The sequence below is a fragment of the Homarus americanus genome, unplaced genomic scaffold, assembly GCF_018991925.1.
Source record: "Homarus americanus isolate GMGI-L3 unplaced genomic scaffold, GMGI_Hamer_2.0 scaffold49667, whole genome shotgun sequence".
Lineage (NCBI taxonomy): Eukaryota > Metazoa > Arthropoda > Malacostraca > Decapoda > Nephropidae > Homarus > Homarus americanus.
The window spans coordinates 8,543,857-8,571,111 of NW_024738608.1; the positions used below are offsets into that span (position 1 = coordinate 8,543,857).

Consider the following 27,255-nt stretch of genomic DNA (forward strand, 5'->3'; position numbering starts at 1 on the left):
ATCTTATGAACCTGAAAATGCGATGATCTACAGTGTACAGTAAATTCCGAGATCCCCATGGAAACCAGACTAGGGTCAGCACTGAACAAGTGTATACCCAACCCAGAAAACACAACCAAAATCCAGTTAGTAAGGGGAAAAATTTGCATAAACAGAGGCTGCCACTGTGGTGAAGGTGGTTGGCGAGGAACACTAAAGTAAAGTGTCTAAGTGTACAGGACATAGTCAATGAATTAAGCAGTGAAAACATAACCTCCTCTCCACATTTGGTAACGTACATTGTGAGTGTCGTACAATCACTTCCTGCCTCAATCGCCTCATGATGAGTTAATAATGACAGCATTGTAATAAGTACTGGACTGTACTTAATTATTAACATGTGCTGTGTGCTTCTATCTTTTTATAAACAGGCATACTATAGTGCAGTAATAATGTACAGTCGGCCACAGGAATAAGTATACACACTGTAGCTGTAAAGTCCGAAAATGGTCTGGTAACGTTGAAACTGCGCATCCAGATGCATGATGAAACTCAGCTCCCCCCACCACCCCCTCATTTTACCTCCCTTCCTCCACTTCACTCCCACCCTCTCTAGTACATTTTCATAACTTCTATTCACCCATTTTCTTTTCTATGCCCTATATAATAGCTCTGAATCTAAAGTGCAGTTTTATTTTCTCCTTCGTTATTTTAACCCCGTGGATACGGTGACGCCAAGTTTTTGTTTTGGACTACTGTCGTAAATGTTACTTCGTGTTAACGACAGAAGAATTTATTTGGTTTAGGCGTAGCTCTCTTGTAATCAAGGGGTTAACCTATCTCCCAATAAGAGCGCTATCTAACAAACCAGGTTATCGATGGAAACAATCTCTGTATTACAAAGAATATCAAGTACTACAGCATATGTCACTAGGCCTACAGCTTCTTTTATTATAGTTTAATGTAAGGGATAATGAAACTTATTATTAGCTCAACATCAGACAAGGGATATAGGCAGCACACTCGGAACATTAGATGCCCTGTGTGTGGTTGCCAAATGCCATCATCACATCCTAATTTCACCACACCTCTTTTTTTACTGTTTACATGATAATGTACAATACATTATTGATACATATTATAATTATTAAGAAAACTTACACTAAATTTATAAGATGCACAGGAATGAAATACAGGGTCCCCAAGTTACAAACACCCGTACTAACAAACATGATTTCATTATACAGTATTCATAATAAAAATCCTCGCCCCTTTTCTAGTAATTAATTCATCCACCATTCCTCCTAGCACCATACATTCCTATGCACAGGCCATCTTCAGGGGTCAAGATAAGTTATACTGCTTTTTCTATACATAATTTTCTTGCATTACACCCAACTCCCGTTTTATGCGGGGGTTACATTCTTGAAAACCACCACTTTATTCAAAAATGCGTAAATTAAACATATTTTTCCCATAAGAATACATGTAAATGGTACAGGTTAGGGGAACCATCATATACCACACAGGGTACGAACAGTACTCTCACTTAAACCAAGCACACGGCCAACCTCCGACACACGCTCTCCTCTCTGAAGGCGAGTGATCACATTTAATTTCATGTCCATGGCGATTGTTTTTTGTGCCTTTTTAGTTTTAGGCACCCCAGAGGAGGCAGATGGACGTTTTCCAGACATGCTCAATGGGAGAAACAGCGTTTAACACTTTAAAGGTACGTGATAAACAAACACTACATATGAGAGCACAGAGAAAAAGTAGTGCTGGTGTGAACTGAGAAAGCGATATGCGGGAAGCTTGCTGGACGTCGTCACAGTTGTTGTACAGAATACTTCATTATCATCATTATCTTCATCATTAGTAGTAATAATCTTTATTATTACATTATTATAATAATTATTACCGGGTATTATTGACAATAATATTAAAATTGTTGATATGACTGCGACTTTATAGTAATAACTTACAAGCACCTCATGAGGCATCACACGCGACTCCACTGCCAGGCTACCAGGTGAATACGCGCGACAAATTTAAACTGTCGAGCGCGTTATTTCAAAAATAGGTGCGTGTAAATTAACTTTTGTTATTAGTAATTGAACAATTGCGTTATTCCAAAAACGCTTAAATCAAACGCGCATAAATCGCGAGTTACCTGTATTTACATTATTTGTTACAGGTACGAGATTTGTTTTCTATGGGTTATTTTAGTTGTGGTTTTAAAGGTAAGAATGGTTTTAATAATATTTGATTGTGAAATGAACACGGATCTGACTTGCAGACAATTTGACTTACAAACAGGGTCCAGGTGTGTTATCCGTTCATAACTAGGGGTCTCCTGAACAGTATGCTGTACAGATGTGTACTGTTTATGGTTGTGGTTTAAGTAGTATCTCCTGAAGCATATATTTTTAAAAAAATGAAGCAAATATCCTAAAACCCACAAAAACAACTAACTGCACACTAATTACAAATAATGTAAATTCTATAATGACATTCTTATCGTCACAACACTTAGGTTTTTCCCTCACCATAATATTACGATGAATAAAGCCTCTTCGTAGTCGAGCAGGATGAAGGTGAGGATATTCCTCCGAGGATGTCACTCGTACATTCCACACCTTCTTCCATACATCATACAAGGCTTCATGGACTGGGTATACACCAGAATGATGTGGGGCAACACCATAACCTATTGGGACAAAATTATCATAAGTAAAATCAAATAATTCTTGGATTTAAAATAGCATGGTACAGACACAATCACCTTTTTACCTCTCACTCTTAACCTAAAACAACCCTTTCCACTTAGGCTTATTCTTCCCTTTACCTCACTTTTCTAACATATTTATTCTTTAGTCATGAAAAATCAAATTATTAATCTACTTTTCACTATGGCCTATCTAATACAGTATGCCCCATATTTTGTATGGTTAAATCCTCTTCCCACTTGCATCATGAACAGTAAATTTCCAACACCCCTTGATATTTAGATGACCATTGATTGTAAGTCAAGGCTCAACCATTCAGTCACAAGATTTATTTTTATTTATTTATTTTTTTCAGGATAAGCCCACCTGGGCACAGACCAATGACCCGCATCAGGGCCTGGGGTCGAAAATATTATTATAATAATAATAAAAATAATAATAATAATAGTAATAGTAATAATAATAATAATAATAATAATAATAATAATAATAATAATAATAATTATAAATAAATAAAAAATTAAAAAAGAAAAAATAATCAAGATTGAGAATCGATATATGTATGTTGTGTTGTTAAAGTAAGAGAAACAATTGAGACCCTGCAATTGTGTGTAAATGAGGAAGAAAGTCAGATCAACAACCTGGGACTTGATCACATTTTTTGTGATGCCATATGGTGGCAGGGTCTACCATTAGACAACACATTATGTTTCCAATATCTTCCCAGGCAGTAGTACCTCCCTGTTTGGTAGCTGCCTACTACCTAATTGATAGCTGCCTACTAACTGCTGAAAAGTGTGCAATTCTTATGAGTGGATATACAAAAACATACATGACATGGTATGACAAATCTTCAGGCTTCACAAAGGTGGAACTCCTTAACCAACTCACCTGAGTCAGTTGGTATGTTGTGCTTCATAGCAAACTGCTTGTTGAGCTCCATCTGTTCCTCAAGGTCTTTTGGGGAAAGTAAATGAGGTTGTGTGTGCCCCCACATGTGACCAAACCACCAAAAGTCATCCACATGCTCTGTTACAAATACATATGGAATAATACAAATTAAAAAGTCTTGCCTTTTACTAAATCTCAAAGTGTCAGCATTCTTCTATAAGTACTGGCAGACCCCAATTTATGAGGATTTAATTTTTAAAAATTTGCAGTTATGAAAAACAAAACAAAGTTTTGTCCCACACTTTAATATCTAAGCAAAAACTCCAAGGTTACAATAAATAATTTAATCAGTAATAATGAAAATGTCAAAATAAACTAAATAAAATAAGGATGTACAGTTGGTACTCTATAGTATATTACTTTACATTGGACTTTCCACCCATTCATGATTCTTGATTATCTCAAGCTTGCTTTTAAGCATCACAAGTTTGTGGGTTCTCTTGGTAATGGTGGGGGTAGAAGAGGATTTATCACTATGCTTGGGTGCCATTGCATACAGAATCACAAAAGGATGGCAAGAAATGGACATAGAAAGAGCAAATTCACTTGCGCACCAAAAGTTAAGCCCTTTGGCCTATGTTTTCACCAAATTTCATGACACGACTTTTATCTTTCATTGTACATCTTATCATATATTTATACCCAAAATTATTAAATTATATTTCATAAAACTACCTGCACAATATATGTATCCAAATGCTGTAAATGAAATATAAAGGAATTTTGTGCATAGACTTGGGCCCCATCCCTGCTGGGTGAGCTATCCCATTATACAGGTTCTGTATACAGGATATAGGTATTCCAAAATCCAAAATATCCCAAATCTGAGATCCTTAAGGTCCCAAGCATTTCTGATAAAGGATAACCAACCTGTACTGTATTATTATTTTTTAATGTACAGTAATCCCCCAAGTTAAGGAAGGAATGTGTCTTTGAAAAGTTGACTGCAACATGAACCTCATTTTCCCAATGACTTTTCTAATTGGAGATGCATTCCTAAGGAAATTTTTGGGGGCAAAAAGAAGCAGAGTACAATAATACAAGCACTTTTATGAATGAAAATAAATTTTTTAAACACATACATTGATTATTTTATGATATAAAATAATAATAAATACAGCAAGGTCTCAGAGTACATGTATCCATGGTATGCGACCCCACTTATACGTGACTTATGTGTCTGATGCTTGGGTCTCGCTTCCTCAGCGTGTTTATTACTCATCTGTGATCGTTTGAGAAACAGATAAATAAAATCATTACAATACATTAATGTGGCTTAGAAATAGACAATATAAAACTATTAAATAAAAAATGAAGAGTATGGGTGTGTATGTGTGGGAAGTGAACGTTTGTGTGTGGAGGCAGTGAGCTGTAACTGCATAGACGACTCGCCATTCTGTGCTCCCTTCCTCCCTCTCCTGATGCGAGGTGACTGTCCAACTTAGCAGCTGAACTGTGTCACATAACCCAGAGAATGGTTTGAGTGTGGAAGGAGCTATTCTTTTTACATAAAATAATTTACACTGTACCAGTAAATATGAAGAGTAAACAAAGATATACACAAAACACTTGAATTTAACTCACCACAAATGATGCTGAGTGCTGTGTGATGTGAGGTTTATATCCAACATAATTAATTTATGGACTCTTTTTGGACCACTGCTTTCACTTGGACTTCATGGCCTCTTTCCACTCATCTTGAATAAGGGTAATACACTGGACAGTCTTGAGTAAGATACTGTACATAAGTGTTAAATCCCAGAGCTGGTTATCTTTCAACTTGTAATTTTGGGTAGATACACGTATTTTTTTTTTCTACTGTTACATGCACACACAATCTTTCAGACAAAATGGGAAAAAAGGAAAATTATTTTAAGATAAAAAAAAACATGAAGGGAATAAACATTTCTTCATGTGCCAGAGTTAGCAGACAGAGCAGGGGAAGGAGGGAGTTGCGTGGGAAACCTCAGCTGTTTACGGTCTCCTGTGTTTAGTGTAGTGAAATGATAGCCAAATGGCAATGCAGTTTTCCTTTTATTATATTTATTCACTGGTACAATATATATTATTTTATGTACAAAGAATAGCTCCTCTGGGTGACGTAACACAGTTCAGTCACCCACCTGACTCACATCGGGGAAGGAAGGAAGAGAGCGCAGCTGGAATTGAGTTACTGAAGCAATTGCAGCTCACTGCCTCCACACACAAACGTTCACTTCCCACACATACACACTCATGCTCTTCATCTTCCTATTTTATAGTTTTACTGTACTGTACACAGTATTATATTTTCTTTATTTCTAAGCCACATTCTTATATTGTAATAATTCTATTTTTTTTTTCTCAAACGAGTACAGATAAGTGATAAGCGCACTGAGGAAGCAAGAAATACTGGGTGGGTTGGCTCAGGCAAGAGCATATCCCTTGCATGAGGATGGATCACAGGGGTCAACAGCGTATAAGCGGGGTCGCGTACTCTGGATACACATACCTTGGGACCCAACTTTGTATAAGTTCTCATACCAACCTAGAAGTTTCCTATCACCAATGTTCTCTTCTGGGTAGCCATTTTGGTAGTATTTGCCACTGAAGCCAAGGTTAAATTTCCAGCCTGGTACCATTTCTTGAAGACGCTTTTGAGAATCCAGAAGTGCCTGCAAAGATCATGTACTTTCAAAGTTGTTTACAACTTCATTTCCTAAAAAATTTTAACCTGTCAAAGGTAACCATGTTTATATATGACTTTGGTCTCTATGATTTCTGGTCAGCATGTACAGTATATATAGTTTTATAAAATTACTCTTTGCACACTCTAAAATGCCCCAAAATTTTATAATTTGATGTATGAGTACATGGCATCATATCATACCATATCTTGCTCTAATACCATGCACCTCGACCTGACATGAAGAAGAAAACTGTAAAAAGTATATTGTCTGCAGCATAAGTCAGCAAAAACGCACTGACGCTCGCTCTCACTATCAAGAATGTAATGTTCTTTACCTTGAGCTTTGCTTAAAGGAGTACCACACCTGTTACAGTATTGAGCAAGCTTGTAGCTTGTATACTGCATACACACAAATAATGTAAGGCTTATAAACAGCAATACCTATAGTTATAAGTATCATTCTTAGTTTTTTAATTGCTTTTGATTGTACAGTATTGAGTTTAGATTACCGGTATGTTTCTATGTTTTGTATTTCTTTCATTTTATGTTTTGTAATTTTTTTCATATTATTACAGTAATATCTCCGTTAGCCGGAATCCCTCAAACCCGGAACTCTCCGATAGCTTGAATTTAAATTTTCTCGGAAAATCGCTCCCAAAGTCGGAATTTTCCGGGAAATTCTGGCTTTGGGAACGATTTTCCGAAGTGCACATTTTCTGAAAATTCCGAGAAAAATTTTCCGTTACTCAGAAAATTACGGGGATGAGAGATATTTTTCCCGGTTCGAGAGATGATGTAATGGGCAATTTCTGGAACTTCTGAGAAAATTTTTCCGTTACCCGGAAAATTCCGGGGATGGGGGATTTTTTCCGGCTTTGAGAGAGTCGTCTCGTTACCCGGAAATCTCTCATTCCCGGAAGTGCTCTGCACCAATTGTTCCGGCTAACGGGGATATCACTGTATTATTATTATTATTATTACTATTAGAATTCTACATAATTTGAATTGTTTCAATACAGTATACAGCTACTCCTCGACATATGACATACTCGACCTACGACCACCCGGACATAAGACCGCCCCAGTCGTACAAAAAAAAAATTTAAATTACGTATTTTCGAGTCCAAACGTTGGTGATTGCGCTGTGTACTGACAAAATTTTTGTTTGTAATTCCCTTTAAAATGGCTGGCAAGCGTAAAAGTGAGAGTTCTCGAGAGTTCTAGTGGTGCTGAGAAGAAAAAGAGACCTAACAAATAATCTGAATATAGACATCATATATTTTGCACAAGAGATAAAATTGTTAGTCCTTTGTACTAAAATGTACTAAATAATTAATAAAATATATATGTCAAGTGCAAACTATAGCATGTTTATATTCAAATTAATCACTATCTTACAAGTCATTTCATTGACATTTTATAAGAGAAAACTTAAACTCCCCCAATATGACAGATAAATAAATACCACAAGGTAACTGTTGTCTGCCCTCTGGCCCAGCTGTCATAATAAATCAACTCCTCTCCAACTTCCAGTAAGGGTGACTGAGGTTTTAGGCTTAAAGTTTTTATCTTATAAAATGTATCAGACTAAAGTTAGCAGAATATAAATTGCATTGCTTGAATTCTTGCAAGACAGCAAATAATCTGAATATAGACATATATTTTACACAAGAGATAAAACTTTTAGTCTTTTAGAGTACTGTACATTTAAGTACTGTACAGTTTTCAACTCGTATTTTTTGGTCAATTTAGGGGATTTTTAAGCGTTTCTGACTTACAATTGTTTTTGGCTTTATGTGAAGTCCCAGGAACATAACCCCACATAAGTTGTGAGTCTACTATAAATAAATTTATCGCTATATACAGTAGTGGAAAATGTCGATAATTTTGGTAGTCGTGGTAAATTTTAAATATTTCCTGCCTGATTTCCCTTGCAATTTTTTTTCCGCTATACCTGTATATAGGAAAATGTCGACAATGTTGGTAGCCGCGATATAAATTTTTTTTTATATAAAGTCGCTTTATATCCCGACCCTACTGTACTAACAGTAACAACTTCTTTCTTATGAATAAATGAACCAATTCAAATAAAAAGACAAGGATGGTCATTTGCAACTTAGTAATGTACACAGAAAGGATAGAATGACAAGAAGTATGCTAGAAAACATTTGAAGAAGAGGATACATCACATGTGACATTATTTAAATTTAGTCAAGTACGGTAGACCAGGACAGCTGTAACTAGAAAACACTTCCAGATAATTAATCATGAAGTGCAAATATAAAGCCATGCAGGTGTGATACTTATGAACAAATTCTATACTTTTCACAAAATACTGTAGTGTTATTTCAAAATAAATTCAAGATGAAATATCACATGGAAGACAGAACTTTTAATATATACTCACCATCACGTCATCTGCAGTCATACGTATCCCTTTTTTTGCAACAAAAATGTCATCTATGTCAACCAAAACATAGCGATCCATAGAAATGGAAATACGGCCCATGCTGAGGTAGGACATGGCATCAAGAAATAGCAGCCGGTGCAGCCAGAACTCTAAATTGCCCCCAAATAACACTCGTTGAATACCATCAAATTCTCCCTTGTCCTGAAAAAAAAAAAAACTCTTTACAGTACATAAAATTATCAAACAACCAAAATTTACAAACTAAAATATTTTCTCAAGAAAACATCAGTGCTTTCATAAACAAAATTCCAAGTGTATCCATGGATAGAAGGCTGTACAATATATGTAAACTAAAACCTCACTAAGTCAGCCTCTACTAATTTGAAATACCGGCTAATTCATACATTTTTCACATGGGAGATATATTGGACATTTTCAAATAATTTTTGGCCAATTGTGCAAATTATTCAAAGTTTGTATGAAATATACCCACATGGTCCAAGCAGTCAGCAGGTTGGAACAGGCAGTTTTCCTTTATGTGGGCCTACTAGGGTACCAATTCATATAATGGTATGTACAGTATATTGAAATAAGGTGTTAGAGGCAAATGTTAAGAATAACTTACACTGATAAAAAACAAATGAGAAAATAATAAGGTTAGTAAAAACTTCAAAACAAATATTTGAAACATACAGAAAAAGAAAAATTAGATACTGTACTTTAGTCATATAATTATTCACGGGGGGATACAGTAATAACATAAATATTAATGGGCAAAGTGGAGGTACGAGAGCCAGGGGAAGGCAGACACAGGGATGGATGAATGAATTTGAAAATTGGGTCCCCCAGAGAGATACAAAATCTTGTAGGATTGGTAAAGACAGCCCGAAAACGTTTAGAGTGGAGGACTGTGGTCGCCAACCCTCAGATATGAGGATGGTACTCTGATCAATTGATCTTATACCTACCTGCTAACAATACAAATCTTAAGTCTTTCTTTAAGTTAATTTTAACTCCATCTCATTTTTAGTGATTTTCATTTCAGTCTAGCCAATGTCAACCCATTTTAAGAAAAGTTTGTGATTTTTAAGATATTAACTTGGTAATCATTAGTGCTGGCTCAGCAGAGTACCATACCATACTTTTCATGGATGTAACCAGCCTAGCAACAGGGTGGTAATATACCTCAAAATTTTGGCATTGGTACTGACCAGACGTACAATGAACGCAATAGCTGATTGTACATTTGTATATAATAAACAAATATTATTGGTGAGCATAACTTCACATGCACTAGTTCTATGTTGTGTGAAAAATTTTGTTTCATTAGGGCTTACACAGCACAATCTGTACTTCTCCATGACATCATGAGCCTACAAGGAGATGCGAACATTACAACATAAAATCTGTTTGTACAGTATACATAAATATCATTAGTGTTAACATCACTCTGCATGTACCATTTGTATGTTAAGACAAATTATAAACAAAGTAAGTTCACCTAATGTTAGCACATGAACTATACATGGTACAAAAAGGGTAATGGCTAATTCATATTCACGAGTAATTTGAATGTGGTAGAGCCCCAAAGATGTTGAATTAGCAAGGTTTGAGTGCATGTGTTTTTTATAACTAAATGTCCTCTGTTTTCACAAATAATTCTTCCTTCCCATCACAATCAAACCCTTTAAAAGAGGAGTTTGGAAGCAAAAGTCAACATGAAAAACAGGAATTGTTGAGTCTTGTTGTCACACTACCAAAGAAGCACCAGCCTGTTCAGCTATTATGGGTCAGCCACCTTGGATTCAGGTTCAAATTTCACTTCCCAGCCAGAGATGTTTCCTGATACTTGTAGCTGAATACACAGAATCCTTATTTTCAAAGTGTGAGTTAAATAACCTGTATCACAAAGTTCTTAATGCTATGTTATATTAAAGAGAAGAGGAGGCAGGAATATGAAATTTTCTATTTGTGTGATGAATCATAAGCAATGTTTCCAGATCCTTCTTAGGTTTATGTTGGTGGTTAGTAGTGGGGCTGACTAACTGTGGCTTAGTTTCATGGGCAGAATTTGATATCATCATCACCATCATATTTCTATTTTACATCCATTTTTCATTCTTGTATGGGTTCAATGAGGTGACCGATGGCAACTCTCCATGCTGTGCTGTCTCTTGCACCCTTTCTCGTAAGGTTCTTTGCTCTGATGTCTTTTTTAACAACCTCACCTAATGTCATTCTTGGTCTACCCCTACCTCTCCTACCCTCCGCATATTCCACTTATAGCATTATATTTATACAACAATTGTTTTTTAATAAATGTATAATCATAAACCAAATTTTGTCATTAAAAACATGTTTTGTAACATTTTGTGACATTATAAGATGCTCCAGGGAAGTTTTTCATAGGAACGTGTCGCATGTTTTATGATGAAGTTTATAAGAAAATGCACATTGATTAACAAGAAGTTTTCAGGAACATAACCCTTCTGTGAATAAGGGTCCGCCTGTATCTTACAATGCACAGTGCTACATGCTGGCCTCGCAAAATTGTCTCTGAAAAATTGATGTCTTTTAACACTTATTCAACTCTATATAAACGATGTAGCTTAGAAAAAAAGAAAATGTAATATAAAATTATAAAATACAAAAAATGAAGAGCATGGGAGTGTATGTATGGGAACCGGATGTGTGTGGAGGCTGTGGGTTACAACTATGTTGCCGACTCACCAGCCCAGCACCTTGTTTACTGTTACATGTAATGAAACTATAGAAGTTGTGGAAAATTAATGCGATACTCCAATGTGGCTGAGAAATAAAGAAAATATAATATAAAACTATAAAATAAGAAAAATGAAGAGCATGGGTGTGTATATGTGGGAAATGAATGTGTGTGAAGGTGGTGGGTTACTGAGCTATAACTACATGGCCGCGCTCCATCCCAATGTGACGTCACGGCAAACACACAGGCAGAGCAGCAGCCACACGTCTGTGAGTAGAGTTGGACGTCTAGCTGAACTGTGTCATACTGCCCAGAGGATGGTTTGAATATGGAAAGAGCTATTTTTTGCTGACTTTAGCTACTCAAATCACCTAGCAAGGGCCCTTAGGCAACTTAGATACCTTTCCTCCTTCCTTAAAACCACTGAAGTAAGAAGAAGACTGGAAAGCAGAGATTGAGCCAGAATTCAATATGGCTGTCCTATAAGAGATGACATAAGAGAGTGTATATATGCTGATGCCAGCGCCCTGGTATCCTACTACCCTTGAGGATAACTTTTGCTTCCAAGCCTTCCAGTTCAAGGATGTGATTGTGATGAGAAGGAAGACTTAACTGCGAGATAGTTTGAGGATAAATCTAATCAACAAATACTACCCGGTCACTAATACTGGATCTCCTGTGTATACTGTACAACCTGCCAAGTTAAGCTGCCATTATGCCACCTGTCATAATATAGAATTTCATGATCAATCCTGCATTCAACAAGGCAATTTTTGTATTAATTTTAATCATAATGGCTTCAAATGCACCAAATAGCCCCTTGAGGAATATAAAGGACATTAAAATATCCCCCATTACCAAAACTGGAACAAGGGAACATTCATTGATGTAAGCCGTCATCCCTACAGCCAACACCAATGATATATGCCACCATTTATGGGTTAATGGCTTAGTTGGAACAAGGCTGTGCCTCTTAATAGCTTCTTTATCAATTAATTTGTTCCCTGTCAGTATACATGCATATGAGGCTTTACTTTCTTATTGAATTTTATAAAATTAATTAAAAATATAGAACTTCACTGACCAGAACAACAGTAATCAACTTTTCTTCAGAGTAGTGAGGAACACTTGAGTAAGCCCATTCTATAGGCACATAGGTAGTATCATCCGGTGAAAACACAGTCCAGGCCATCCCTAGTAAGTTGTCTGTGATTGTTCCTCCAGCCCTGGTCAGCTGTAGAACTGGGTTTTCACCATTGAGGCTGATATTCTGCATAAAATTAATAAGTTGATAAATATAACAATCAATAAACAATTCAAATTCTCAATTTAAATCACACATATTTAATATAAATATTTTTTCCATTTTTTAAAACATGAATTTTTGTCAAAGCTATGTAACTGGGATGGCATACCCACTGTAATTAAGTCATAAGTTCTTAAATAGTGTCTTTAGAAAATACATATCACCAATGTAAAGTGTTACAACTTAAAACAAGGTGGAGTTACCAGCCTCACATCCCAGACTAAGAAAGGGAGGTGTGTAAAGACCTAAGCAGATAATACTCTCACGCCATCTTCTATAATGTACTGTGTATAATATAAATGGTCAGAGATATGGATGTACAGGATGACCCTCCATTATCCAGCTTTCCATCGCATGGCAACTCCTGAATAACAACACGTAGCTGTCCAGTCGATCACATGCCCAATTCTATCATTATTTCATGACATACACACACAATTATCACTCCATAAAACAAAATATAAATCCTAAAATAATCATAAAGCAAAAGACCTTAAAATGAAGCTCTTACACTGTACTGGCATACATATGGTTCCAAATATATATAAATTATTTATTTTTATATGACTCGCCAAACAAAATAATTATTTTCAAGAAAGACAAATACAAACTGCAAACTTTACATAGAGATGTCCATAATAGGTGACATCATACATCTGCAGCATTGAGCTGCCACACTGCAGTTGACAGCTAGACATTTTATTTTATTTTATTCGGAGGTAGTAGGTAGTAGGCAGCTATCAAACAGGGAAGTTATTGGAAGCATAATGTGTTGTCTATGGTAGACTCTACTGCCATATGGCATCACAAAAATTTTGACCAAGTCCCAGGTTGCTGATTTGACTTTGTGTCTCATTTACACACAATTGCTGGGTTTCAATTGTTTCTCGTATTATTGACAACACAACATGCTGTATATCGATTCTCACTCTTGATTTATTTTTTCGTTTGTGTTTTTATTTATGGTTATTATTATTATTATCAATTTTATTTCTTGGTTATAATTTGTATCTATTTTTATTAATTATTATTAAATATTATTATAGGTTGTACCTCTCTAGTCCGGCAACCTCGGGACCTGATCGGTGCCGGACCATGGAAATTGACCCTTTTCCTGGATAGATAGTGACTTGTGCTTATGCTTGGAAGCACTAGCACCACTTTCTCTGCATCATGGTCTCTTTGAAGACATATTGAAGGGTTAAATGTCATATAGTAGCTTCTCAAATTTCGCGAGTTTTTAGTTCTTAACGTATTTTATTGGAACACAAAAAATAAATAAATATAAATTTTGACGGCGGAAACTTGAATTTCGACGGGTTTGAACGGCCCACCAACGTGCAGACGGCGTGCATAATCGTGTAAACAGCGTCATTTCTCTTATGCACAAAAGATTCATTTTTGTTTATTACTGAATGTCTTTTATTGAATTAATGTTTATGTGTGCAAAATGAGCAATACAATTCATTAATAATACGTAGAATATTAAAACACACGAAGAAATGACACAGCATTGTTTTCGTTGATTACAAAACCAGTGACTGACTGGTTCTACGTATAAAACTGAAGAAAATAAGACCTTGGTTGTAGCTGTAGTAAAATTAATATGGTTGTTTTGAGTAATGTTATTTAATGTTAATAAATGGAACAATAGAAGTAGCGAACGATAATGGTAAAGAAAAAAAGAGAGATCGCGTATGTAAGTGCGCATGCGCACACGTGAAAACATATCGTTATTACTTTCATAAGAATATGAAAGCAACACTTATTTACTGTTCATATATATTTTAATTAATGTTTCTGAATTTGTTTTTATTGAATTAATGTGTGTGTGTGTGCAAAATTAACAATACAATTTATTAATAATACGTGGAATATTAGAGGAGACGAGACGGCTGCCAGCATTGTTTACGTTAAAGCTTACGAAGCCAGTGACTGATTGGTTCTACATATAAAACTGAATAAAATAAGACCCTGATTTTAGCTGTAGTAAAATTAATGTAAAAAAATTAATATGGTTGTTTGAAGTACCTGTAATGTTATTTAATGTTAATAAATGGAACAATATAAGTAGCTAACCATTAATGGTAAAAAAAAAGTGAGACTGCGCGTATGTAAGTGCGCACATGTGAAAACATATCGTCATTACTCTACATAAGAATATGAAAGCAACACTTATTTACTGCTCATATATATTGAAGGGTTAAATGTTGTACTCTGTATAGACAAGCAGAGAGAGAGAGAGAGCAGCCGAACTGCCGGATGTAAACAAACCTTAATTTCCCGCGGCTTTGTTTTTTTTTTTTTTTAGGGGATTAGCCCACCCGGGCATAGGTCACTGACCCACATTGGGGCCTGAGGGGCAAAAATTTAATACTCCTGTAATAATAATAATAATTCAGATAAGTTAAAAAAAAAAAAAAAAAGCTGCCTATCTACCAATTGGACAAAATAAAATCGTTCCGGACCACGGAAGTTTCCGGACCACAGAATCCCGGACTAGAAAGGTGCAACCTGTATTATTATTATTATTATTATTATTATTATTATTATTATTATTATTATTATTATCATTATTATTATTATTATTATATTGTCGCCTCCCCAGGCCTTGATGTGGGTCAGTGACCTATGCTCAGGTGGGCTAATCCCCGTAAAAAAAAAAAAAAAAATTCACCACTTGTCAACTTACTAGCCACTGATGTGGTTGGTCTGTTCTATGTTATGGCCTTCATTTTCCAGTGTTAGTACAGGAGAAAACCAGAGTACCTGGAGAAAATCTGCAATGTATGGTAAGGCTACACTGGATAACACCCTACTCACATCTAACTCGGGGATTGAATCCTTGACAAAGTAGGGCAAGTGTGATTCTGCTGGTGGTGGTGCTTGTTTATAGTATTTAATTATTATTTTGCCCCCACTTCACAGTTCTGTATAGTATGTATGTTGTATAAGTGACCATTAAATACACCTGGATCTAAATCTCCCAAGAGGAAGACACAAACTGACTACAGTTTAATAATTATAGGACTGTTTTGATTTAAAAAATCTTGATTTTTGAAAATTTGCAATCGGGGGTTACCACCAATTTTGACTCAGAGGTGTAGGCCGAGTGATGGCAGACCCACAGACCCTAGTCTGACTAAAGGGGGTTTCTGACTTATGGAAGTCTGACTTAGGGGGTCTTACTGTAGTGTGAAGTAAATCATTGATAAGAAAGGAGGTGATAGAACAGAACCCTGTAACACTACTATTGGTAGAGAAAGAGCGAGAGATCAAACTCGCGACAACAACTGCCATGGATTAGTTCTCAAGGAAGCAATAAATGATAGAACAGTGTGGAGGAGAGAAACCATAAAAAGAAGTTTAGAAAGCAAAGACTTGTGCCTTACCCTGTCAAATGCTCTGCAGATGTCAAGGGCCAAGACAAAGGTTTCCCCATAATCCCTGAGAGAGGATGACCATAGATGGGTGCAGTAGGAAAGCAGATCACCAGTACATCTAGCATGATGGAAACCATACTGATGATCCCACAAAATAGAAAGGTGTTCAAGGTGATGGAGAAAATGAGAGTTTAAGATAGTTTAAAAAATCTTAGCGAGGGATGAAGCTAGGGCAATGGGGAGATAGTTAGAGAGATTAAAATGGTCACCCTTCTTCGGGATGGGCTGAACCAAGGCATGCTGCCAAGAAGAAGGAAGTGTTTGGGTTTTAAAGCAAAGCAAAAGAGGCAAGCAAGCACAGGGGAGCAGAACCTCAGCATCATCCGGCAGCCCTGGTTTCAAAGTAGCCAGATAAGGGAGGGTCAATCTGTACACACTGGTAATCAATAAAGACACATAGCAGGTATATCAATTATCTTACAAACCTCTAATGCCATGTTAGTATGTACGTAGAGAGGAAAGCCCCGGAGCTTAGCCCCAACTTGAGTGTCCTCATGTGACGGCATAAACCCAATCAGTCCAACATTATAGTCTCGAAAGTACTTGTCCAAGAGTTCCCGATTCCAAGGGTCTATCTGAAGGTAACGTTCAAAGTTCTCAAACACTACTGTGCCATATTTGCCTCTTGAAAGATTGGTGAGTCCAGGCAGTGACTTACCCAAAACTTCCATTTTGTACCTCAAAAGGAAAAGATAAATTAAATTCAACATATGACTATATTTTTAATTGATATGAAAAACTTATATATTGAACTTAATTACAACAGGAAAAAAATGAGAGGTTAACATATCTAAAGAAAATGCAAATCTAGGTATAAAAAATGTGCTTGCAAAAAAGTGGGGTAGTAATAATAATATGATGAAATGGGCATCTGGGAAAAAACATTTAGTAACAAATATTTGCATATACTGTAGAAGTGTAAATTCTTTATTAAGATAATTTAAATACAGGGAGAGCATGTAAAATAAAACACAAGTTGCACATACAGTGCATTTCAGCTGAGCATTGTGGGTGGGAATGGTTCTGGCTGGCAGACAAAATATTAATGTAATAGTATATGTGATGTGATAAAGTATAATAAGAGTAGTGATGGGCCAGCAAAGATTGGTACAGACTTGAACTTGCCACCCTAGACCGTCTCTACCATCCTCAACAAAGAGAAATAAGTCTCAATCTATGCTTTACATTCCTTATTTAATACTCATTATGCTTGCTCTATTTTCTTGCTTGACAGTTGCACAAATATGATATATTAGGGGTAGATGGGAGTTTTTGGAGGGTGGCCAGTCCCTAACCTCCTGAATTTATTATATATTCTTATCGGATTAATTGCATCAATAACCACTAATTTACTTACCAACAACTTTTCACGGTCCCTATATGCGTCAGTTATCGGGGTATGCCTATATCATGCTTTTCACATGGCCTCATGCCCCCCAGTTTGGGAACCAATGCTTTAGAGCAGTGGTGTCAAACTCAACACCTTACGAAGGCCAATTCTTATTTTATTTACCCTCTTCAGGGCCAACACAAGTGCTATAACACATATTTGCAGGATTGAAGTTTACAGCTTCACACATTGCGTACACCAGTTCTCCTCGTCTGTTTAGCCTACCTAGTGTTGCAACGTTTGGCTGCGGCTTCGTTTTTTAATTTTTTAGTTATTTCGATTTTATAAGCATTTTCCCTTTACATTAGTGTTTTTACTGGCATTAAAAATATAAATTAAATTATTGCCTCAATGATGTAAAGATCATTTCGGTATTTACTGAATCATTCATATCTGCATTTTTTCCTTCATAACTATTTCTATCATAAGTTCACGGGCTGATAAATTTTACCGTCATCCAGCGAGCCACACCTGACCATCCCAAGGGCCACATTTGGCCTGCAAGCCATGAGTTTGACACCCCTGCTTTTGAGTGTCTTGCATCAATACAGCAAGTGTATTTGTTCAAGATATTAAGCCCATAACCCCTAGATGAAAGGACGGATAGCTTGCATACTTAAGTTCCTCTTACAAGGTGTTAGGGGTAAAATTAAAAATATATATTCAGGTATTAAAAATTTACATTATTGAATTTACAAGTTATGGTCCTAAATATTTCAACTGCACAAAAACTTAAGAAACTTACTTGATTCTATTTGCTACAAGAATATTTGTGATGGCTTTCCCAGTTTTTGAGTACCGAGTCTCCGTAAAAAGCAACACCTTGGGATCTTCACGTAGTTTATTCTCCAAGGTCTTTGGGGGCACTCGGAGATGAGGGAGAGTAGTGTTGCCCATGTTGTTGCACCGAAACAGTGACTCGGGTGGGCGGCCCCGTACCAAGCTGGAACACAAAACATAGCTGCTGCTACGTCAGTCTTTAACTTAATGTATACATATACTGTATATATATATATTTTTAAATTTGCTATATCAATATGAACAGCTTCTGCTGAGAAAGTTTTAAGTTAAGTAAGTATAACCATTAAACAATGAGGAACAAAGCAAAGTTATGATACAGATGAAAGTGTAATAATAACAATTACTTAGTGCTTCAAAAGAAGAAATTCTATTAGTGATGCTTCACAAATGAATTTGGGGAAGATATTAGTCACAAATATGCAATCTTTTGAGGGAGATATTAGTAGGTTAGCCTCATACCTAACTATGCAGGAGCAAGCATGATTTATTTTTTCTATCATGTTTAGTAATTGCAAAACAGACAAACCTATACCAGAAATACTTTTAAGCCTTGTGCACTATATTATCTTTTCCAAGATGTTAATCAACAAAAATAATCTATATAATGTGGTAGGGCTGTAACCCAATCACATACTGTATAAAAGCACAATGATCATCTAAATATTCTAAACATTTCCTCCCTAATTAGTCATTACTGAGAGAAAACCCCCGACCAGACACAGGGACGAAGCCAAAGCCATTGGAATGTCATGATGCCAAAGCCAGACATTAAAACAGTCATGAAGTCAAAGCCAAGGCTTTTCAAGGCTTCGTGAAACATTAACACCATTATTTATATAATATACTTCTGTACTACCTTATATTGATGGGACTATGTATTGTATTCTAAGTTGCAGCAACGCTTTGAGATAACCTGACTTTATTTTAAGTTGACTGTTCTTGGGGAATATTTTACTCTCCCTATACCCTGAAATAGGTTACTTATAGTAACACTTTACCTTTGCTAAATTTATATTATCCATAATACATAAACATAGTAATTTACAGCCACAAATCACAGAGAAGCATCCGTTTAGTATCTTTGATATCTTCTGACGTTTAGGTCAGGTCCTTGTGAGAATAGATTAGTAGGAATAACTTGTAATGTCAGTCTGGATCTCAGTTCATGTAAGGTCAGATCAAGATCACATGGCCAACTCACATTTGACCTGACCTCACCTAAAGTTTACTCTCCCTGGCACTACCTGGGGTGGAGATTTTGACTTGATTGACCTGTGACAATATGATCTTGTGTCAGCACTGGTCACTGAAATGCTGGTTAGTAATTTCGGCGCCGACACAACAACCCATGTCACTTTGATATAGTTATCAAATATGACCCGATCCATGGCAGTTGTTATCGAGAGATCAACCTCTCGCTCTTTCTCTACCAATAGTGGTGTCTCACAGGGTTCTGTTCTTTCACCTACTCTCTTCCTTCTTTAGATCAATGATTTACTTCACACTACGATTAATTCTATCCATTCTTATGCTGATGATTCTACTCTTCACACTTCTTCACATTTTTCCCTTCCCCCTAATTCTCGAACTTGATCTGTTTCTAGAGTTGATATCATTTCATCTATCAATGCAGATCTGTGAAGCATCCCCGATTGGGGAGGTAGACACTTCCATTAAATTCAATAGTAATAAAATTCAGTACATATTTACCAATTACACTTTCCAATTTAGATGCTCTTCCACCAATCACATTTCAGGATGCAATCATTCTGCCAATATCTAAAATAGATATGCTAGGTGTCACCATTTCCTCCAATATGTCATGGAAGCCACACAACCACAACATTGCTAAAGCTGCCTCCTGAAAGCTGGGAATGCTGTACAGGTGCGTAGCTACTTCACTCCTGAGCAGTTGCTTCAAATTTATAAGGGATTCATTCGTCCTAACTTGGAGTACTGCTTTCATATCTGGGGTGGTTCTTCTTCTGTCCAACTGTTAGATAGGGTGGAATCAAAGACATTTTGTCTTATTGACTCTCCTCCTTTAGTTGATAACCTTTCCTCACTTTCTCTTTGCCGCAATGTAGCTTCACTCTCTCTCTTTTACAGGTACTTTAACGGGCAATGTTTGGTGGATTTGGCATCCTGTGTACCGCCGGCAAGGCAGTGGGCTTGTAACACTCGTCTTGCCCGCAGTGCCCACAGTTTCTCTGTGGCTGTCAGTCACACTAGAATAACCCGTTATAGCATATCCTTCTTTCCTCACACAGCCAAACTGTGGAATGCTCTGCCTTCTTCTGTTCCCATGCTCTTACAATATGTCTCAATTTAAAAAGCTGGTTTTCTGGCATCTTTGTGGTGTAGATTAATATAATCTTTTTCTTTTCTATTTTTAATTTCTCTTTACTTTTTACCAATGCCAAAGCTGGCTTCAGCCCCATGCCTGTCTCCTACCACCCCCTATAATGCCCTAGTTAATGTTAACTCAGTTTAGCTACATCACCCTTCTCTCCCCATCATGTGTTCAAGTGAAACAGTTGCCCTAGTGAAGCAAGAGGCCTTAATAGGTTCAATTTGTCCAATCATAACACCTGGCACTGAGACTACGACTACTATATGCCATTTTGAATTCCAGGTCAATCCACGATTCTGAAATTCAACTCTACTTGTATGAGCCCAAGAGAGGAAGAAGCGTATCTGAGCCGCCTACTTACCATAATGGCTCCATGAGAAAACAGGATTTCACAATCAGTTCTCTAGCTGTTTTATACACCCTTATGCCAGGTAGTTCCCATAAATACAGACCTGCTAAAAATGAGGGAGGCAGTGGTGCCAAAAAAAAAAAAATAATAATAATAATTAAAAGACATGCACCCCGGTAGAAAATCCAGTTTTGCCATCTGTTAAGGTTGGGTCATTTCTTTAGAATCCCAAATTCTCCTTTTCTCGACAGACCCTGCTGCCATATGGCACCACAAAAACTGTGACCAAGTCCCAGGTTGCTGATCTGACTTTCTGCCTCATTTACACACAATTGCAGGGTTTCAATTGTTTTTCTTACTTTGACAACACAACATACATACATATCGTTTCTCACTATTGATTTTAATTTATTTTATGGCTCTTTATTATTACTATTATTATTATTTATATTAAGCTTTATTAATTTTATTATTATTATTATTATTTTAGCATATTTTCGTCCACCAAGCCTTGATGTGGGTCATAAAATGACCTGTGCCCGGGTGGGCTAATGCCCATAAAAAAAAAAATATCAATGGAAGCATGAAGTCAGTAAATTAAAACCCGAAGAGTTCTAGAGTTCTATTCATAGTTTAAAATATTCCTGTGTGAAATAGTTCGTTATACTTCTGAAAAAAAAAAGCCTTTCCATTCACCTAAAACAGTATATTTACATACACAAAATTAATTATTCTATGATACAAGACTCTTCAGTCTACTCTATTCATGCACTAGAGCATTTTCATTTCTCTAAAAACATTGGGGATAATCACTAAAAGTATACCAAATTTTTTAAGTTCTTTACAATCTTGAAATTAAGTTGAAATGTCTTCATTGCTTACCTCAACAATGATCGATGAGATGATTCACTGAATGAATAAATCACCACCACGATGACTATAAGTGCAGCCCCAAGAATACACCGCCTCCAAGAAGCTTTTCTTGGGCCTGCAAAACACAGAGTGGCCCTGTGCCACAGTCGCCAGGGACGGCATATAAGTGGCAAGTTCCTACTGTTCTGAGATGCATGACGTCCAGCATGGGGTCCTTCCCAGACTCTCTCCCCCCTCATATAACCGTCGACAGTACTGGCAACCAGGATACTTTTTTCACTCTCCATGTTTTCAAACATTCAGTGTGTCTTAGTTCCAATAACAGCTTGTTACTGAGTAGAGTGTATCCACATATAAGAATTTTACAGGTATTACTTCACCTTACATTAAAATACAAAACACAGAAGATGACAGGATAGGTCCTCCAAACTATTCAATTCCAAGTGGGGTTCTCCATTGTAAGACATGTAGAGATTTTAGCTTCAGTTGAACTCAAATCCTTAGTAACAAGAACAGTCCTTGTTGCTGGCCTGTTTGCTGGGATCCATCCACACAATGCTCACGATCTTTACCGATTCTTGTGATGCCGTCTGCAAAGGAAAATTACAAGATAACAAAAGGCAAGAGGTAGTGCTTTAATGCATAGTAGATTTATACCACTCATTTTCTTGAAAAGTGTTATTAGGGTAATTCTAATTAATTTATCATTTCATCTCTTTTCAGCTTACTAGCCATTTGGACAGTTGGTCTGTTATTTATTACTTTGTTTATGACCTTCGATGTCCAGTGTTAGAACAGGAGGAAACTGGAATACCTGGAGAAATCCTGCTGTCTTTGGTAAGGCCACAGTGGATAACAAATTTCTTACATCTGCCCCAGGCTGAGAATTGAACTCATGATGCATAGTGAGAGATACCCTACCAATTTTCCCTTTGGATCCCATATTTAAAGCTGAGATACATTCCAACCCCCAAAAATTGAACCCAAAACATCCTGTTATAAATACAATGTGCTAATGGTTGGCTCACTTTTCTTTACTTTCAACCAATATTTCTGTTTAAGAAATTATAGTCTGACATATGAAAATTGCATAAAATACTGAGAACTTGCCATTTTTGTAATATAGTTAGAGTATAATTTCTGAGATTTTTTTCACCTTGGGCTTTGCTCTACGTCAACACGTTATAAAATATTCACTGCTTACTTGACAAATTGTTCACACAAAAGCACTTCCAAGCAACCATTCCATATAATGTAGCATTAGCTGGTAAGTCTTGGGAAGCGTTCCTGTGTACGAAACAGTCATGTCAACATTGAAAATATCATCACTGACACTGGGTAAAATTACTGTATACCATACATCAGTGCTCCGGGCATAAAAAATAAAATAAAATAAATATTATTTACTGCTTCTTGTCATTTTATGGGATTTTCTTAAGGCAAGACATTATTTATCTTCTGCAATAAGACTTGCAGTTGTTAGCCAGCAACTCAATGAAAATTTTCTGTAAAATGAAAACTCTTTCTTACCTCCATATTACAGCACTGTACAGACAGTCCCCAAGTTACGAACAAGTTTCATTCCTGATGAAGTTCTCAAGTAAAAAATAAACAGTCGGCCACAAGAATAAGTACATACTATACACCTACAGTTCGTGTTTCAGACAAAATATCAGGTAACGCTGTCCTGAACAGAACAAAGTTACAAAATGACGTGTAATTTATGTTTTATTCCTACATATATGTTAGAAATACATTTGTTGTGAATGCTCTACTAGTGTCTTGTGTTTATATTACAAGTACAGTACAGTCTCTCCTCGACTTACGACATATTCGACTTACGACAACTCGTACATACGACGGCCATGGTCGTATAAAATATTTTTCATATTATGTATTTTCGAGTCCCAACGTTAGTGATCGCGCTGTGTACTGACAAAATTTTCATTTGTAATTCCCTTTAAAATGGCTGGCAAGAGTAAAAGTGAGAGTTCTCGTGGTGCTGAGAAGAAAAAGAGACACCCATTTTAGAATTTCTATGTATTATTTTCGCCTTTTCGACTTACGACCTGGTCGTCGGGACGGAACCCCATCGTCAGTCAAGGAGAGAATGTAATATTTTGTATCCAATGGTAGTAAACTTGTTGCCAAATGGGATTGCAGTTATTGTACAGCTCCCTCCTCCTCCCCCGCACTTTTTCTCTTACCCTACTTTTTTTTTTACTGATGTTTGGATTAGTAAAGGAAGGAAGATGAGGAAATACAGTGGGGTATGCTATAACAAACGGATTCTACTACGAATATTCCTATAACGAACGGTTTTACCTATAAAATTGAGAATGCTATAACGAACGAAACTCCTACAACGAACAGTATTTTTTTTTTTTTTTTTTACTAATTTTTTTTTATTACAAGTATTAATGATATTATTTATTTCAGGAGTTTAGATGCATATTTATGCACTTTTTTACAATTTTTACAATTTTATATTATATTTTTCAGTGTTAATGGTTGTATTTGGGGGCCTGGAACGGATTAATCCTATAACGAACGAATGCTATAACGAACAAGGTTCTAGAAGCCGAGTTTCATTATGCGTCTGGCTGCGCAGTTTCAACGTTACCAGACCATTTTCAGACCTTACAGCTACAGTGTGCATACTTATTCCTGTGGCCGACTGTACAAAAGCCAAAACATATGTTATGTGCATACCATACTAACAGAACAATGTTTAAAATCCCACTATGTATATTTAAGAGAAAAGAAGAAATAGAATGACAAAATACAGTAAATGAAAGAATAAAATAAGTCATCAGGTCAATAAAATACTGTAATTTTAAAATTTAAACTCGTTCGTATTGGCGGATGTGGGGGGGGGTGGCTATAGCCATAGGAGACTGGGCAAGAGTTTTTTGCCCAAAATGGGGGGGGGGGCATGAACAAAATGGTGGTTAGGTTTGGTTGGTTGGTATTTTATTTGTGATTTACTCGAGAAAATAAAAAATCAAACTTTTGGTATTACTGCGTTTGCACACCGTTCATTCCTACCACTAATCTATTATCATATTCAAATAAGATGTCTAATTATAAGATAATTTTCATCATTACATTACTGGGGGAAATGTATAATAACGGAGATAGCTTATCCAAAATTTTCTCTATTTTCTTCCATTAATCTTCTGCCATTATCATCTGCCTCTCCTCCAACACTGCGTGTCTCCTGCGTCTCCTTCATAAATCGTCACGCGCATGCGTTCCCGTACACGTCACGCGGCCAATCAAAAGCGCTTTTGTTTTTGAAACCAATTAAAATGATTTTGGGTTTAATTCGTGGTATATTTGGCCCAATCAAATTCGAGTTTTACTTTGGGTCTCTCATATTTCGAAATTCAAGTTCAGTAACTTCAGTTCCGACCATGGCAGTCTGCGATGGGTGTCACTTCAATCATATGGAGCTGATTGCGAGTTTTTGAGAAAAAGACGAAGAAACTAGCATTTTTTTGATCGCATGGTGTTCTTCCAACCTCAGTAAAGTGTACTAAGAGCAAGACTGAATGTAAATATCGCAAAGACCAACATATGTGACGTTGTGTAAGAATCTCAGAATCCAACGACGAACAAGAACCAGGCCAATAAGGTAAGAAATAGGCAATTCCATCATATGGTGAGAGTCAGTTAAGTTAGGTTAGGTTAGGTTTTTGTTTTTCTAGTGTTTTTTGGTATATTTTGCCATGATTTTTTTTTCGGTAAACGTCCAACGAAAAAAATTCGAAAAAAAACAACCACTAATTTCCCCCAGAAATGAAGGTCATATTCGGTCTAAACACACACAAATACACTAGAAAAATATATTTTTGACTTTCTAACAGAGAACGGTGTGACAATGCAAATTTACCAATATTTTTTCCGTTAAGATTTATGTGAGTGTGTGGGGGGTGTATCTAAAAACAACTAGTGATTTCCAGAGGAAATGAATATCAAATTCATTCGAAACTCATATTTCTAATATCAAAAGAAAGACCGGAACCAGATGTAATCAAATCATGGTGACACTTGTGACTTGGGAAATCTAATAATATTGAAAAATTAATATCTCGGTTATCCTTAATTTCCGGCAGAAATATCATAGAAGAAAAATGTTTTAGAATTGTCTAAACATTATGAAACACATATTAATAACAGCGAGAGAAAGACCAGTGCATGACTAAAAATTGACCCTTTCAACTTCCAAATCACTATTGAAACCTAACCTAACTTTTAATAACAAAATCTTGCCACAGCCATTAAACAAATATAAACAGAGAAAGGTACTCTTGAGTGATTGATGTGGAAATAGAGCAAAACAATCGAATGTCAAAGTTTAATGAACTTTAAGGGAAGAGGCCAATGAAAAAACAAAATATGCTGTGCCAGGTTTTCTCATGACATTTGTCACATTGTTCCAGTTAATGATAATTCAGAGGCATTGAGGACCTCGAGAATATTGCAGTTCATCAATGACGTCACTCAGTGGTGGACAGATCAGTGGCGGGAGTGGCGATAAAATTTTGTTTTTCGGTCATTAACTTGGCCACTTCACCTGACCCCTGACCAACACTCACCCCAGCTCAAGTCATCCTTCACAACACCATCCGCATTACTCGTAGCCTCCTTTACCTCTAGGAAGACAATCTTAACGGCCTCACCCCTTAACCTCGGGAGCCTCACCTAAACTTGTGTACACCAATAACAAATATGTCCTCACAGAGGCAGCCATACTTGAACCACAACCCTGCCGCCAAATTTAAAAACTATTCTCTCTGATTTATATATAACATTATCATATAGTAATATATTCTCCTCAATTATTAATCATCATAATAAAATCTAATTAAGCATTGTCTTTCAAGTGTTCATTTACTCTCAGAATTTTGGGTGCAGTAAGGGCTTATAGATGGTGAAGGGCACTAATTAACAGGTCAGAAACCTATAATATGATTAGCAAGCCGATTAGTAATTGAGCTGTAACTGTAGGTTATACGCAATTGAAGAGAAGTGGAGAGAATAGAGCGACTCAGTTGCCTTGCTTATAATATTGGTGGACAAGCGGTAGGGGTGACTCAATAGAAGTCATAAAGCATAAACATTGTGGGGTATGAGTTTGTTTGGTGTTCACTCAGGATGGGTTAGAGAAAGGAAACTCACAATGTGCTCTCTATATACATGTTGTATGGGATGTACAATGCAGCTTGGTGCTGGGAAGGCAGCATGGTTACAAGCGTGATGTAGAGAGAGCTGGTTG

The 27,255-nt window shown here is 36.5% G+C and overlaps 1 protein-coding gene across 4 annotated transcripts in view; it reads right to left on the reverse strand.

Moving 5' to 3' along the window:
• LOC121874249 (bifunctional heparan sulfate N-deacetylase/N-sulfotransferase-like) overlaps nucleotides 1–26,742 on the reverse strand; it is a 46,162-nt gene extending 19,420 nt beyond the window's left edge. For 2 of the 4 annotated variants that reach the window (XM_042378338.1, XM_042378335.1), the window contains exons 1-9: nucleotides 26,576–26,727; nucleotides 21,984–22,564; nucleotides 18,344–18,559; nucleotides 16,634–16,886; nucleotides 12,544–12,729; nucleotides 8,735–8,938; nucleotides 6,187–6,313; nucleotides 3,600–3,737; nucleotides 2,529–2,689 (exon numbers count right to left, since the gene is read on the reverse strand). In XM_042378338.1, the coding sequence (XP_042234272.1) occupies nucleotides 2,529–2,689; nucleotides 3,600–3,737; nucleotides 6,187–6,313; nucleotides 8,735–8,938; nucleotides 12,544–12,729; nucleotides 16,634–16,886; nucleotides 18,344–18,559; nucleotides 21,984–22,273 (1,575 nt within the window). In that variant the 5' untranslated portion in view covers nucleotides 22,274–22,564; nucleotides 26,576–26,727. Of the gene's footprint in view, nucleotides 1–2,528; nucleotides 2,690–3,599; nucleotides 3,738–6,186; nucleotides 6,314–8,734; nucleotides 8,939–12,543; nucleotides 12,730–16,633; nucleotides 16,887–18,343; nucleotides 18,560–21,983; nucleotides 22,565–26,575 lie in introns of all 4 variants that reach the window. The other 2 variants (XM_042378336.1, XM_042378337.1) reach the window with 2 other exon arrangements.
• Between the last annotated feature and the right edge of the window lie 513 nt (nucleotides 26,743–27,255).